This window comes from Miniopterus natalensis, chromosome 15 (assembly GCF_054644295.1).
Source record: "Miniopterus natalensis isolate mMinNat1 chromosome 15, mMinNat1.hap1, whole genome shotgun sequence".
Taxonomy (NCBI): domain Eukaryota; kingdom Metazoa; phylum Chordata; class Mammalia; order Chiroptera; family Miniopteridae; genus Miniopterus; species Miniopterus natalensis.
The window spans coordinates 39961865-39978091 of record NC_142095.1 but is presented as its reverse complement, the minus strand read 5'-3'; the positions used below and the strand labels follow the sequence as shown (position 1 = coordinate 39978091).

Genomic DNA, 16227 nt, shown 5'->3' with positions numbered 1-16227 from the left:
TATGAAGTAACAACAAGGAAATCTGAATAAACTTGGGACTTTAGTTAATGATAAGTTATCAATATTGGTTCATTAATTTTAACAAATATACCATACTAATGTAATATATTAATAATAAAGGAAACTAGGGGCAGAGTACATAGGAACTTGGTACTATTTTCAAAATTGTTATGTCTAAGGTTGTTCTAAAAAATACTCTAGCCCTGGCCAGGTAGCTCAGTTGGTTAGAGGGTTGTCCCAATAAGCCAAGGTTGCAGGTACACACAAGAAACAACCAATGAATGCATAAATAAGTAGAACATCAAGTCAATGTTTCTCTCTCTCTCTCTCAAGTCAATAAATAAAATAATAACAAATAGTCAATTAAAAATAAAGAATTTGTTAGTAAAAATAAACAAGTGACAATAAGAAAAGTTTATGCATTTTATTTTATTTGAAATATTTGGAGCTTGGGTAGGGTTGGATATTTTTCCAGGCTTTTAAATAATTTTTGCATTGAAGACATTAAATCCCAGAAATTCAACAATGACCCCAGTTATTTGTTCATTGAACAAGTATGTATAAAATGTGACTACATGCTGTACCCTGTGCTTGGCACTTGGGATACAAGGACCTTTTCAAAATATAGCCCTGTCATTATTACCCTTAAACCCCTCAGAAGCTGCCAGTGCCAGGTACTCTTAGATTCAAACCAGGGTAGAAAGGCCTGCCTGCCTACCCCTGCAGGTCTCTCCAACTCACCTTGCACCATTCCTCCAACCTCTCTTCTCTCCAACCACACTGGCCTCTTTAGGATCTTTGAAGATGCCATGTTCCCTACTACCCCAGGGCCTTTGCATATGCCATTCCCTCTGACTAGAACACTTTTCCTCTCTCTGCTCCCCTCCCCTTTGCCCAGGTAGGGAACCTCATACTTGGAACCTCAGCTCAGGTATCACTTCTTTAGAGACTACCCATCTACTTGTAATTATCTCTTGGTACTATAGTTATTTGAGAATGCCAGTGTCCCCATGGATTGTATGCTTGTAGGTTCTATGCTAGCTGGGACAGTGTCTTGTTGGGGACAGTGTCTGTGTTGTTCACACTGGTCCCCTACCCCTGGCAGAATGCCCCATATGGTTCAAGCACTCCATGAGTAAGTACTTATTGAATGAATGAATGAATGATAAACAGGATATGGTCCATGGCCTTCCAGTCTAGTGTAGAGCCAAACCAGAGTGCTAGCTCCTGGAAGGGATAGAGGTGGCCATCTCCCCCAGCTACTGTCTGGGCTCCAGCTGCCCCTGGGCCAGACTGCATCAACTCCTGGTCTACCTCCCTGCAACAGTAACATTCACTCACCACTGTAGACGTGTGTTTACTTCAGATTCGCAAAAATCCACTGAGGTCTGCATCTCCATCATTCCTGTGTTGCTGATAAGAAATCGGACATCCAGAGAGGTTAAGTGAATTGCTCAAGGCAATTGTTACTAAAGCCCATCTTTTAACCGTGTTTTCTTACCACCTCCTGGACTCTAGTTCCCCCAAACTTAACACCAGCTCAGGGTAACAGTATTTGCACCTACACGGGGGCTTTGCCCTACAACGGCGATTTTCAACCAGTCTGCCCCAAGAATTTTTAATGCAATACTTCATTAGTCAAGGGGACTGACCTCTTTTCCCTTAGATTGTCCAATTTAAAAATGACAACAGCCAACAAACGATAGCGGTCCGGTGCGAATGAATCAAAATTATTCCTATTTTTTTGGTTAGGTATGTATTTTTTGGTGTGCCGTGGAGTTTTAGTAACTAGTTCATGTGTGCCATGCGATGAACAAGGTTGGAAATTGCTGCCCTGGAGCGCTGTGCTGTCTCCTGGCGCAGTCGGGACTGCTCGGGCGTCCGGGACCTGGGCCGGGCGCGCCCCCTGGCGGTTACCGGGCCCCCGGAGGCTGCGAGCGCAGGGTTTCAGTACCTCCTGGGAGCCGATGGGAAACGGCGGTGGACTCGGAATCCCGGGGAGCGGCGGCGGAGCGCAGCGCCCTGGCGCGAAATCCCCGGGCTCGCGGGCAGCAGCGCGGGCACCCCGTGCAAAGTCGGGGGGCACGGGGGGGCAGGGAGAGGCATATGAGTGTAGGGCCTCCTCCCAGACTGAGTCCCAGCTTCCTCACCTGTGAAGTGGAGATGATGGAAACTATCCCGTTCAAGCCGAGAGCGCCCCGGGCGGACTGGCATCCAGGCAGCCTTGGGGGCCTAGGACAGAGGTGGGGGGGGGGGCTCTCAGGAGGGTGCCAGTTCTCCGAGTAAAGCCCTGGAAAACCTGCAGCCTCAGCCCGCTGGGAGACCGGGTGTGGTGGGGAGCGGGAATCTTTACCTTTAATATCTTGATTAGTACATAAATCATATTACTTGATCACAATACAAAAAATAAATTACAATTTCGGCCCACTGCTCCGAACCCCTATTTATAAAAATGGTCTTTAGTTGGCTAAAAATGATTCAGGATACAAATTATTTCCATGATCATTTTATCATTTCTTGTGTTCCAAGGGATAATTGGACTGCCAACGTAATCCAATCCTTGTGTTAAGTATTTTTCTGATCTGGTTAGGTTCTAGGTACTTTGGAGAAGTATATTTGCATTTTGTCAACAGCTTATTTTAAGGTAATTTAATCTGTCTAACCAGCTCCATTCCAAACAGGAATGGAGGCAGCAACAGTTTCTTGCCCGTTGATGTGTGCCAGGCACAGTGCCAGGCACTGGAGACAGAGAGGTGACTCAGACAGGAATGGTGACTCAGAAAAGGCTGAAACTGTGACTGGGCCATAGGCAATCCTGGCCTTGGTAGGTAGACCGTGTGTTGTATTTTGGGGAGTGCTTCATTGTCTGGTCAGTTGCCTGTGGCCTGGAGGAAGGTGTGGCCTTGGAGGCTGGGGGCCCCCTCATTTTATCTCAGCTCCCAGTACGGAGGTCACTTCTTATAGCCTCACAAATATTCTGAAGGGTCAGGATAAATAAAGGGGATGAGAGGAAAAGTATCCACAGAGAAGACCCAGAATGGGGAGGATGTTGCCAAATGCCAATTTATTACCTTATTTCCTGACCAAATTTGACCCTTTGATGTATGTGGTTCTGCCGCCCCCATCCCTACCCCCACCCCACAGGAATGTTTATGGCCTCCCTAGGAGGGAGGGCCTTTCGGTCCCTGATCCTGTGTCTGCCATTCTAACCACGGTTTAGAGGGGACACTTAGGTGTTTTCTTTCCTGTGCCTTCTGCACTCCTTCAGAAAAGTTGGAGCACTCTCAGCTCTGCAGCACGGCCGCTTGGGCAGCGAGCTGTGAGTGGAGGGGAATACAGCGGTGGGTGGGCGTGCAGGCTAGAGAGGGAGAAGGAGCTTTGCTGGGGCATCCCCGACGCTCAGCCATATGGTGATGTGAGTAAAACCCAGAGAGAAACTCTCTCCTCTCCCCAGAGCCCTCAGTATTCTCCCTTCTGTCATAAGCTCCAAGTACCGACCCTTTTCCTGGAGTCAAACTCCAGAAAAAGGAAAAAAGGCAGGTTGCCACTAAGTACCTGGTCCACCTGACTAGCAATCAGAAAAGCCAGATATTGAGGCAGCGAGATATTGAGCAGCTTGTCAATTTTAAATGGGTGTAATCCAACAGTTCTGATTCTAGGAGTGTATCCTTAGGAAACAGCTGAATCAAGATAAACGTGTGAGGATATTTTTGAATCACTGATTATAAAAGCAGTCCCTCAGCAGGGGACTGGTTAATAAATTATGGAGCATAACTAGGCTGCAACGTCATATAGATGAAAGAGCCTAAGGAGCAGGCAGCCTCATGGTTTCTTTAGTGTTTCATCAACACCCAAGTGGTCCTGGCCTCATGTCAGCCCCTGACACTGGAGGTAGAACCCCTGACTTCCCCTGCTGTGGGGGCTAGGAGTGAGTCAGTGAGGAGGGGCTGTGGAGGAGAACTGGTGGTGGCCTAGATAAAGGAGGGGGCAATGGAGAAGGGCGAGGTGGTTGGATTCAGGTGCAAATATTCAAGACAAAGCAGAGAGGAGGACTGTGGTGAAAAGTTGCATGACCTTGGCTCCCCCACTTCTCTGAGCTCCCTCTTCCAAGCAGATATACTATCCACTTCACAAGGGTAAGTTAGGAGTATTGATTTTGCCGGGCCAGCTAGCTCAGCAGTTGAGCATCAACCCTATGATTGAGGAGATGTTTGTTCATTCCCCTCAGGGCACATGCCCGGGTTGTGGGCTCGATCCCCAGTAGGGGGCGTGCAGGAGGCAGCCGATCAGCGACTCTCTCATCACTGATGTTTCTCTCCCCCTCTCCCTTCCTCTCTGAAATCAATAGACATATTTTTTGAAAAAGAGAGAATTGGGTTTGTCAGATCTGAATCTGAATGTCGGTCTGGCAGGTACCAGCTGTGCGACGTTATGCATGTCCGCTAATGACAGATTGGGGCATTTATTGAGTGTTTGCTGTGTGCCGACCGATAGAATCCTCCCCAGCCCAGGATACTTACCCTTATTTTTATTCCAGTCTACGGGGGAAGGGAACAGAAACGCGGAGAGGACGCCATTTGTCCGAGGTCCCAGCTGGGATTCTCTAACCATCACCTTACCCTAACTTCACCTTCCTGAAAACTGGGATAGCGGTACTGACAATGCCCTGTGCGGTTGGGAGGATTTAAGAAGAGGCCTGGCAAAGAGTAGGTGCTTGTTAAATTATTATTAAAACTATTATTATTATATTCTTTGCATTTTTCTGAGTTTTAGAAGGGAGCAGGCATCACTTGCACAAATCCTTTGCATTAAAAAAAGACCTCGGGTGAGAGGGAAAAGACTGCAGCCGCCAGCTTCTCCTCGGGTAACTTGGGGCGTGGCCACGGGGCGGGGCCTAGGGGACGGGGCGGGGCTAAGAAGGAGGGCTGGGCCGGAGGGGCGGGGCCAACCCCAGGGAGCCCCGGCTGGGGGCGGGGTCTGGAGAGAAGGGGCGGGGCCCGGCCCGCGGCGCATGCTCGGTGGTGCGGCCCACTCCGCCGCCGCAGCCGCGGGCGCCACCGCCCACTCGGGGCTGCTTGCTGCGGGCGGCCGGGGCGCAGAGCAGGGCCGGGGTGGGCGAGCGCACGGCCATGGCCCCGTGGCTGCAGCTCTGCTCTGTCTTCTTCACTGTCAACGCCTGTCTAAACGGCTCGCAGCTGGCCGTGGCCGCGGGTGGCTCCGGCAGGACGCGGGGCGCCGACACCTGTGGCTGGAGGGTAAGGAGAGGGCAGCGAGTTCCTCGCGGTCCCCAAAAGCGTGCGGGGCGCGGCGGTAGCGGCCGCGCACAGGTGCTCGCGGGCAGCGGAGCCCGCGCTGACTTGTTTCCTGCGGATTCCGCTGCGGGGCTGGATCCCTCGCATCCCCGGACCTCTCTCTCCCTCCCGGGGCGCCCGTCCGCCGGCCCCGGCCGGGATGAAAGGGGCCGCCAGACCCCCGGCTTTGTGTTGCTAATGAGGCGCGGCCACGGACCGGGGTCCCGCGCCGGCGGCGGGTGGGAGAAGGGCGCCCCATCTTTTGTTCCTGGCCCGGGACCTCCAACGCCTCAGGGCTGCGCGCCCGGGAGCTGGGACCGACCCTCCGAGCTGTCCGGATGTGGGGGCGCTTTCCAAAGCGGGAGTGGGAGTCTTCCCCCCGACCTCTGGTCCACAGCTCTGCGGACCCGGGGCGCGGGGGAGGGATGCGCCCCCCTCTCGCGGGCGCTTTGTTCCTGCGAGTCCCGGCCGCCTTACTCCCCTCTCCCCACCCCGGCTCTGACTTGCTGGGAAGTTTTGGTTCCCCATTCACCCCTTCACCTACGGCCGGTCTCACGGGTCACCCCCGCCCCGCTCCCCGCCTCAGCTCGAGCTGAGGATATTTTTCATCGCCAAAGGGAGGCAGGAGTTTGTCATCTCGGTCAGGTGCCCGAGACGGGACTGGAGAGGCGCTCGGGCTTCCGCCGCGGGCTGGGAGCCGTCTCCACCGAGCCGCGCGCTCCTCGGACGCAGCCCGGGCGCGGGGGGGGGGGGGGGGGGGGCTGGGCCGCCGGGACGCTGGCGGGCCGGGTCCTCACCCGGATGCCTGGGGTGGGGCGGTCCGGGTACCTGGGGACTGCATCCCTCCGCCCCGAGCCTCCCGCGGGAGCCTGGGCTGGCGGGGCAGCAGGGCGCTCACAGCCTTCAGCCTGTGTAGAGCGCACGGGCTTTGTGCTCAGGCAGCCGCGGACCTGACCTTGGCTCTGCGCCGGGCAGCCGCGAGCCTCAGTGCCCGAGCCTGGAGAATGGGAGTCAGTGGGGATTTCCTGCTTTCCCCAGCGCTGCCGCTCTGAGGGGTGGGTGTGAGGCAGCTGCTTCGGGCACCGTGGACGCACCTCCTCTGGGGCGCGCTGAAGGGCCTCAGCGCAGGCTGCTGCCTCCAGCTCCCGAGCCCCCACCTTCGGAGAAACTGTGCAAGGCCAGGTGTGAGCCGGGCGGCTGGGATGTCTTTAAACCCAAGAGCTGCACAATGAGACAACTGTAGCCCACCCTCTCACACACCCTGCAGTGAGTATAAAACCTCCATCCTATCTGAGTGAAACATCACATTTTCTTACTCTCCCATTTTAGCAAAATGTCACTGTTCTTGGTTTTTTTATTTAAAAATAATAAGAAGATACCAAGTTTTTGGGATTTTTTGTGTGTGTGTTTTTCCAGTTTCAGGTTTAAAAGCTATCTCATGTTGATCCTACTAGATTTTTTTGGACCTGGACTGATAGGTTGGTTTTTGGATAATTGTAACAGCATCGCAGGCATTTTATTCCGGGATTTCATGTGACGGCATAGGTGAATCAGTCCAACTTCCTGTCCCTCTGCGATTGCTTAGGTGGCTTCATGTGTCAGTACACAGAACTTGTGAAGTTTTAATGCCGTGGGAGCCAAGCCTGGGGTTTTTTTCTCTCTCCCTGTGGGAATGTGCTCTCTTCCCCTAACCCTGCACCCCCACGGAATTAATGGTGCCCTTCCCCCAGTCGCCTCCCATTTATGTGGGCCTCTTTCCTTGAATGAGCACGGAGCCTCTGGGCCATTTCTCAGATTCCAGGCTCTTCCTAACCCCATACATGGATCCTTCCCTCTTGGACTTGCCTTTCGCTGTATGTGATGGAGCCACCAGCTTTCCCTGACCCAGCTTGCCTACCTGCCTTGCACACCCATCCTCCCAGCGTCAGCCCCTCTCATTCTGCTTCCTAATCCTGTGCCCTTTATGCTGCCAAGGCATGCTTTTCCCTGATCCTGGGATGCCTTTTACTCCTCCGAGACCCTGCTTGGCCCTCGACTCAGCTTCAGTGATGCCTCCTCAGAGAGAAGGTGTCCCAGAACGCCATTCCCCTTGTTTTGTCTTTTCATGCAGGTCCTTGCACTTGGGTTCTCACCAGACTACATCATCTGCATTTGCTCACATCTGTGTCTTCAGACTAGTTTTTTAGGCAGGGACTTAACTTCATCGCGGTGGCCTCAGAGCCTGGAGCCCTATAAATCTCGGCTGAACCGAATTAGACCCTGCAGCCATCCTGCAAGATCCTGTATTAAGTGATAGATTTTAAGAAGTGGGGGAGAGTTCAGAGCACCAGGCTCCCGTGTCCTCTCCACAGCAGGCTTATGCATCACATGCTCTTCCCGCTGGTGTTCCTTCTCTTACACCTCAGCCTCCCCTCTCAGCTCCAGCATCACTTCCTGTGGGAAGCCTTCCCTGCTTCCACCTCCCTAGCTAAGTTCTTCCAGAAGTTGCTCTGTCAGAGGACTGGCCAGTACGTGCTGGTGTACAGTGACTTGGGTATTTGATTCATGTCCAAGTCTCCTACCAGATAGTGGTGTTCAGCCCACAGATGGATGTTGGTCTTAGCTCTGAGGATGCTTATAGTCTCGCTGGGGCTATGTGAACATATAAGAATAAGGGTCCACTATGTGTGAAGCAAACAGGAGAGGACTTGCCGCGGGTCCAGGCCACACAGCACCTCAGAGGGGGACAGTAGGGTAGAGAAGTGAGCCCTGAAGGAGGGGCAGCATCTGGGTGCTGGAGAGGAAGTGAGCGAATGACCCCCTTGATCTCCAGGAAGCATTTGTTCCAGAAACTCTTACCCCTGCAGGAATGTGTATTTTCCCAGGACTTGCAAGGTGACTGCAGCCAGCCAACCCTCCCTTGGCAGCTCTGCTAACACACCCTTTAGGGCTGCTCTCAGAGGAGCCGGCCTGGTTTACGTGGTCAGATTTCACAACCTCCCCATTATTAGCGGCGCAATTAAGGGCCGATACCATCTTGAACACAGTTCAGTGTTTTAGAAATGATTTGTGGGCACACTTCCTCAACTACTTTAAAAAAAACCCATAACAACCTCTTAGGGCCCTTGCCAGGTAAAGTTGCTCTTTTGAGTAATAAATAACAGTTTTCCCAAAAAGTAACAATTTGTAAAACTTCCAGAGGGGAAGTTTTGCATCCTCATTGACACTGGGTCTTAACTCAATGCTTCTTGACAGTGGAATGGGTTTGTTTATGATGGGTAACTGTGCCAATGACTTGTGCTGAAGTTTTCTTCCCCTTGTCTTGCTGGGTGTCTGGGGAGCCTGTTTATGGAGCATAGAATTAGGAGTCTACTTGCACAGGTTTTTATCTAGTTGCTTTTCCTGTAGTGGAAGAGGAGCATTGCTTACCTTCCTACCTAACTGGGGTACGCCTTCTCTGGTCTGTTATCCTGGAACACAATTTCTACCCCCAAAATGTGCACGCCTTCAGGAATTCAGGAAGCTAGAAGGCTGGCATCATCTTTACAGTGAAGTGCAAGTTTCCCATTTAAGGCAAATACTTCATCTCAAAAGGTAGGAAGGAATAGGGTGGACTTGGAAAAGAAGAAGCTCCAGCTGGTTAAAATTTAGGTCCCTGATAAAAGTCCAATCCGAGAACTCTCCTTGGCTGTGGGCCCAGGCATGTTTATTTGATTCTGAATTGGATGCGTTTTCATTCACTTGCAGCTCATGGCTCCCAAGCCCGCATCTGGTCTGCCTGTCCTGTGGCCATGTTGTCCGTGTTATACATGCTTTTTTGTCCCTTACAGAATTCTTGGTTAAAAGTGACTCAGCGCTGGTTGACACGCTTCTCAGAGAGACATTTTTATAAGTGCGATGCTTCTTCCAACCTGTTTTGCAGTGTTAATTGGGACTCCTCCTGGCCCCTGTCCATCTCTCTTGAGCAGCCCTCCCTCCTCTCCCCACTCGACCCCGAGCCCCTGCAGCGCCTGGGGCATTGTGCTAGTTATTAACTCGGGGATATAGCAACCACTTCCAAACAAGATTTCTCAATGTGAATCCAGAGGCTTCCAGTATCAGGATTGCCTTGGGAACTTGTTAAAATGCAGATTCTAGGCTAATGGGACCAGGATGGGAGTGAGGTGGGGCCCAGGAATTGGCATTTTAACAAGTTCCCCTGATGTTCTCTCAAGGATGAGAGACATCGTTTTAGGAGACAGGCTTCCATGATCAGGAGAAAGGGGAGGGAAGCCACATTCTAATAATTTAAAGTCAGAGTTTCATGTTAAATTATTTCACTGGACTTAGGATCAGAGCCCTGGCCAATGAAAGGGGTCAGGTTGGCTGAGAGAGGACCTGGGGAGCTAGCTGGGCAGGGCACCCTGATTTGGGTGGGTGCCTCTGGCCTGGGGTTGAAGAGGCCAGGAGTGAGGGAGACCCGACACTTCCACTGGGTTCCTCCCCAGAACAGCTGGGCTTGTCTGGAAAACAGTCTCAGGAAAGAGCAGAGTAGGGTCCAAATCATGTTCTCAGCCGTTCAAACCTTACAGACAGCTTCCCAACAAAGGAAAGAACTGCTAATGCTTTTTTAAGTCTTTATTTTAAGTTGAATATTTTTCAAGCTTCATTTGGCCTAAAATGTGTCCTTTTTTTTCTTTCTTCTTTTCAACATTTCCAACCCTCGTTTCCCCCATTGGTCCCTAAACTTTTTACATACCCTGCCCCAGCAGATGTCTGCTGCTGCTGTGCTGGGGCCACCCTACCAACAATTAATTGTCCTTTTCACTCCTCCTCACTGACTCCTGCATCTGCCTCTGATGGATGGGTTTTTAGGCTTCTGGAAGCCTGGGCCCCCACCCTCGATTTTTAAAGTGGGAGCTCAGCACCCCCAGAAGTTTCACAGGCTGGGGTGGGGGCAGCTCCCTTGGAGCTGACCTCTCTCTCTCTCTCTCTCTCTCTCTCTCTCTCTCTCTCTCTCTCTCTCTCGCCACCCTAGCCTGGCAGCTGAAATCTTTTCCCTTTTGCATCTGTGCCAAATTTGGAGGGTTCCCTGTTTCAGCAGGCCCAGAGGGGGCTGTCTGTGTTGGTGCTGTGGGCCCCATCTCCAGGTAGCCTGACTTGCTCAGCTGGTGGGAAGCAATATCCTCCTGGGCAGTGTTTGTCTTGGCTGCTGGGTGGTTCTGAATGGGCCTGACACACGTTTAGGTAACTGATGGCCCAGCAACACATTGTCTCCTCCAGGGCTCGGGGCCTTTGAAGCTCTTCCCGGTGGGAAGTAAAGAGACTATTTGCTCTATTAAAATGCCTTGGTATTTCCTCTGTTTAACCACAGGCCACTTCCTTTCTGCCACTCTAAACCCCGCAGGGCCACTGGCTGATTGAAAAGACACAAGCCCAGGAGTGATCACATCCTATTGAAACAGATAGTCTTACTGCAGATTAAAGCTGGGGCAAGTCTCTAAGAAGAAAACAACTCTAAGGGGGAATCCTTGAGATGACTCCTTACCTTGCTCAAAGTTTAGCCTGCTGACATAATTCACACTTGAAGTCTCGAATGCATGAATGGGCACTTTTTTTTTTCCTTTAAAGAGGGGAAGCCTAAGTTGTAATCAAAGCAGTGTGTGTTTTATTTGCAGATGACAAATTAAAACTATTTGATCAACTGAATTTCTCATTGTGTAAGTTGGAAGCTCTTCAGTGTCTGGGAAGACCATGGTGTCTCTTCGTAGAAAATCGTCCTTGGCTTATTCTCTAATTGCAGACTGTCTGTTTGGTCTCATGTGCTCCGAAGTCCAAGTAGGAAGTTTGTAGCATAAATAATACCAAGAATATCTCCAGGGAGACTGGCCCTCATCCTTTCCCAAGCAGTATCTTAAAAGAAGGTTTAATTAATAACAGCAGGCAGGAAACTAAAAATTGAACAATTAAAAAATTACCTAAGTAACAAAGATTGAAAATTTGAACTCCATCTGTGTCTTGTTTTTATCAAGGGGCCTAAAAAGGGAATAACTACTTAGTTTCTAATGGAGACTATTATTTTAACATTTACAACTCCATTGTTCAAAGTATCCGTGATAAAAATGCTTCCCTTTTCTTTGGTTCCTTGTTTGGAAATGTTGGGGGAAGGTGGATGTAGCTAATTAAGGCTACAACATTTAAAGGGGGGACTTAATCGGTACCAGCTGTCCTCAACAAATCACTAGATGGATGACAAAATAAGGACGTGATGTGAACACACATGTAATTCTCTTCTAAAGCGGAAGTTGACCTATAAATTGTCTGATTTAATAGCGCAAATGAAAACCTCTACTGTGCACTTTCCAGAAGCATTTGTTTTATAGTAAACTTAATGGTAAGTGTCTTATTTGCATAAGGCTGGTACCTTACGAGTTGAAAGGGCAGTGGATGGCGAGTATTGTTGGAAGCTGAACAAATTGTAATTTTATTGCACGTTTCTTCATTCCAAACCTTATCTAATAGACATTAATCATGAGGCTTTTCATGAAAAATTACTACTTTGTAGGGAAGCTTGCTTGAACTTATCAGAAATGCCATATAAAATTGAAAGGGCAACTTTGAAAAGGGAATGGAAGTTGATAGTATTAATTAAAATGTTCAGATGAATATTTACATCTCACACGTTAAATGAATGCTCCAAATGAATCCTTTTGAAATCATAAGGGATTAGGCTTTAAAAATAACTTTTTTAGGTTTAAAAAGTACTTTATTCCCTTGAAAACTAGGAGTCTTTCCAAGTGTTCTGTTTTGTCAGTTTTGTAGACTTGCCCCCCCCCCTTTTATTGAATGGTAACCCTTTAAAAAAATACTGGCTATGGCCCCAGACTTCTGTTCCGAGATGGACAGTTTTACTCAAGAATGGGAGGGTTGATGGGGATAGAGGGAGGGTTTCCTTGGAACGAAGAGGTGCATTTTCCCGAGACAGGCCATATGGTTTAGAAATTTCTCTGTGATTTTATTCTGTCCAGGTGATTTCTGGTTTCTCCTCTCCCGAAACGGCCCTCCTTTTATCTGAGGAGAATGCAACACAATCCAGACCAAATGCAGGAGCAGTCAGCCAGCGTGGCCCCTGTTGAGTGACAGTCGATGGTCATCTTCCTCTGCAGTGGGCCCATTTGCTCTGGGTGGGGCACAGGCACTCACAAGTTAGGATTTATTGTAACTGTTCAATATCTGAAGTTGAAAAAGATTTATTTGGCCTGAGGAGGCAAGAGGCTGTCCTTTGAGCAGATATTCTGTGTCAGATGGTGGCGTGGTTCTGCAGTAAAGGGGAGCCAGTGCCTGAGGTGCCGCTTGGCGTCCACCTTTGGAGCCCTGGCGTCTTGGTCTGTTTCTCACTTGGTCCCCAGTAACTCGGTCTTCTTGCTCGCCTTGCCTCATTTTCCCCCGCTTTGGTGGAGGCGCGCCTTTCCCTGTGAGGCTTTTCCACACCACCCCTCGGCCCCCCATGTGAATCGCACCTGTGCTGCAAGGCCCGCATTTGGTTGTCAGAGCCTCCCCGGCACGCTTCCAGACCCAGTGAGGATGTGTCCAGCTGTCCGCAGTGATGCGGTGGAGCAGCAGCGGAAACTTGATTTGTGTATGAAGAAGCGACTTTTTTGGGTGATGTGGAGGAAGCTTAGAGGAAGGGGTCAGGATGGCTGAAGAAGGCAGGTCTCACCGAGGGGGTGTTGAGCAGGGCCCCTCGGCCAGTGGAACCAGGAGGTGGGGTGACAGTTTATGCAGAAAGAAAGGTGTGGACGAAGCTGGAGGAGGGTGGCTCATTGGAGGGGGTGGGGACAGGGCAGCTGGAGGTTGGGACGAGATAATAGGGTGCCTTGAATTTTGCCTGCATGTGCCCGTTAGGAATCGTGAGGCTTGGAAGGCATCTCCAGCATGTGAATGGCTTGTTAAAAATGACCTGTTGTGACCATTCTTTCGTTCAGCGAGGACTTGGTGCTTTCTCTGTGCTAGGCCTGATTAGGATCGCAAAATACCAGATGACTGTCTTCTTCTCCTCACTTTTTCTCCGCAGAACTTCTCGCCGTGAGACACATAGTGTTTTCTTGTCTGTCTGTCTGTCTCCCCCACTGCAGTGTCAGCGCCTTGAGAGCAGGGCCTTTATCTGTTTTGTTTCCTGCTGCCTCACAAGATCAGTGGCAGGCACCGAGTTTCCTGAATGACTAAGTGCTCTGCAGGGAATTAAAATGGGCTGATGAGAGCAATGGCTGAACAAGTGGGTGATCTCGGGTGGCTTCTGTGAGGAGGTGACATGTAAGGCAAGCAATTATAATAAAAATTGCCTCCGAAGTTGTAGTTACTTATGTTTTGTTAACATTGGTGCATCATGTGGCATCAGGAGCTGAGTAACATAAAAATATGCTCCACTTACTCATTCACACCACAGATTATTGGTACTGTGTGCCCCCACACTGGCCAGCTGCTGGGCTGCAGGATGGGCTACCAGGGAATAATAGAGGCGGCATTGGATGGGATTGTACTTTGCAAGTTGTCGGTTGCTTGAAGAGGATATTTGGACTGTCCAGATTATGCTGCACTGTGCATGAGAAAAAAATGTGAAAAGTTACTGCTGAGCACTAACTAAGCATCCTGGCTCGGGACTGTATTGAAACCATGGGAATGAAATGACTCTCCCTCCCTAGCAGCAGCCCTCAGTGGGTATGAACACTGTTCTCATTTTGTTTCAGTCCCCTCTGGTTGTGAATGCGTTTCATTTTCTGAAGTTGCTTGACGGTCCATCCAGAATCAAAGATGCTCTTTGCCTTCTTTCCGGGGCTGTGGGTTTGCTGGCCAGCTGTGGTAATGAGTTTTTGCCTGGCTTTGATTTCCATGCCTTGCCTCCCTGTGGGAGGAACTAGATATTTCTGATCTTACCTCTGCTCATATTCAGATCCAGCCAAGCAATCAGTGACTTCCCGGGCTTTTTGTGGGAGACTGTGGGAAAAGTCCTGGTTGGCTGGCTATGAATTAATGAAATCCTTAGAAGGCTTCACTAAAGATAGCTCCTGTGGTTTAAAAAAATAGCATTGCCTTTTTAATTTGGGAAAGAGGTCATGGAGTTTTACTGAAATCAAGCAGAGAAAATGTAACATCTGGTTGTGCTGCCCAAAAACTGCTTTAGGGCGGCAAGAGCGGGTCGGTTCCCATTGTCCTGTGAGCCCAAGGTGACTGTCACCCAGGTCCCCCCTAAGGCTGCTTCTCTCATTGCTCTCCTCCCTGGGTTTTGAAGTCCTGGAGAGACAGAAATCCTATCCCGTATCTTTTCACTTGAACACATTTCCCATCTACTTAACTTTCTTCCTTTTACTTAAAGGGCCACACTTTTTTTTTTTTTTTAAGGGCATAGTTTTTGAGTTGATCCAGACTACTGTAATCATTGCTTTTATCTCATTTAAAAAAATGATGGGGTTGGATAACTGGGGAGAGTTTGGGTGGAAGGCAGGGAAGTTTTAAAGAGCTATTCTAAAAAGTTTTCATATTAGTAGGAATTCTGATAAGAGTAGAAAGAAAATGATAAGTGGCAGAAGAGTTTTAGGCAAAGGCATAAAGGATATTTTAAAGGCACCTATGACTTTTTTAAAAGCAGTAAAACATGGATGTCTTAGATGTCTCCTGTGTGTACATCTTACCCCCCACCCTCCTGCTGCCCAGTTAAGTGAATGTTCTGTTTTTATATTTATTTGCATCCTAGGTCTATTCTAGATTAAGACTTTATATAATTTTCCTTGAAAAAATATTAGTAATATTTTTGGGCATGCATTTTCTGAAACTAAACTGCAAGATGAAGTTGTTGCTGCCCTGCCCCCACTCAGACCACCAGGTAGCCAGCCACTCACCTCTACCTGGGGCTTCTCCTTACTGTACTGTTTCTCTACTGTACTGCCTATATTCTGAAAATTTTCAAACCTATAAAAAAATTGAAAGAACAGCAAAATGAATATCTGTTTCCCTTTTGCCTAGAGTCACCGGTTCTCACATACCTCAGTTGTTCTAATGCCCCCCTCTTCACAGTTTCTTTTTGAATCACACTCCATTCAGACAGGGTCGCTCGCTACCTTTTTTGTAAATCCTTATCTGAGGATATGTTTTTATTGATTTTGGGGGGGGGGCAGAGAAAGAGAAACAGAGAGAGAGAGAAACATCGATTGGTTGCCCCTGTACATGCCCTGACCGGGGATCAAACCTGAGAAACTCCGGTGCGTGGGATGACACTCCAACCAACTGAGCCACACTGGCCAGGGCCACTCATTACTTTTAGATGACTGGTCTGCTTTAGTCTAGAACAGTTCCTTCACTGTTTTTTTGGGTCCTTTATAACAAACACATTCTGAAGAGTGCAGGTCATTTGTGTAGACAGTCCCACAGTTTGGATTTCTGGTTGTTTCCTCATGATTAGGGTCACGTTAAATATTTGGGCGAGATCCTTCTAGAGGTGAGACTGTGAGGTGGTTGTTTTTTAGGTATCAATAGGTAAAAAATATAGATGCATTTTTAGTGATGAGCAAAATTTGGCTTTTCAACTTGAAATTGTTGTACACAGAGACCTTTCTAATGGTGTGACCCAGTTTAGTCTTGTGTTGTCTTTTTTTTGTTTTGTTAAAAAAAAACCAGTGCTTTACATTAAGGCTTCCCTTTTCCTTTACTGAGGGTCCAGAGAAGGTGCAGGGTGTCATTTGTGCTGTCCTGTAATATAATATCTTCCATTAGAGACTATTTGAAATTAACATTGCTCTCTCCAAATGAAGAGTGCTGTGTCTCAAGAATGCTTTAGGCTTTTGCTATTCACATGAGCTTGTTGCAAACAGTGGTAGATGTTGCCCTCAGCGACTGGGAATGAGCCCCTATTAAAACCTCTATTTGGCTGGGGCAGGTTTACGGTTGAGTGCTTCCTCACACCAAAATTCAGCCATTTCTTTCC

General features: G+C 49.1%; 1 protein-coding gene across 1 annotated transcript in view; it reads left to right on the top strand.

Moving 5' to 3' along the window:
- Positions 1-5108: 5108 nt before the first annotated feature.
- IL17RD (interleukin 17 receptor D) overlaps positions 5109-16227 on the top strand; it is a 57370-nt gene continuing 46251 nt past the window's right edge. Inside the window, exon 1 of the mRNA XM_087825040.1 lies at positions 5109-5255. Within this exon, the coding sequence (XP_087681166.1) occupies positions 5130-5255 (126 nt within the window). The 5' untranslated portion in view covers positions 5109-5129. The remainder of the gene's footprint in view (positions 5256-16227) is intronic.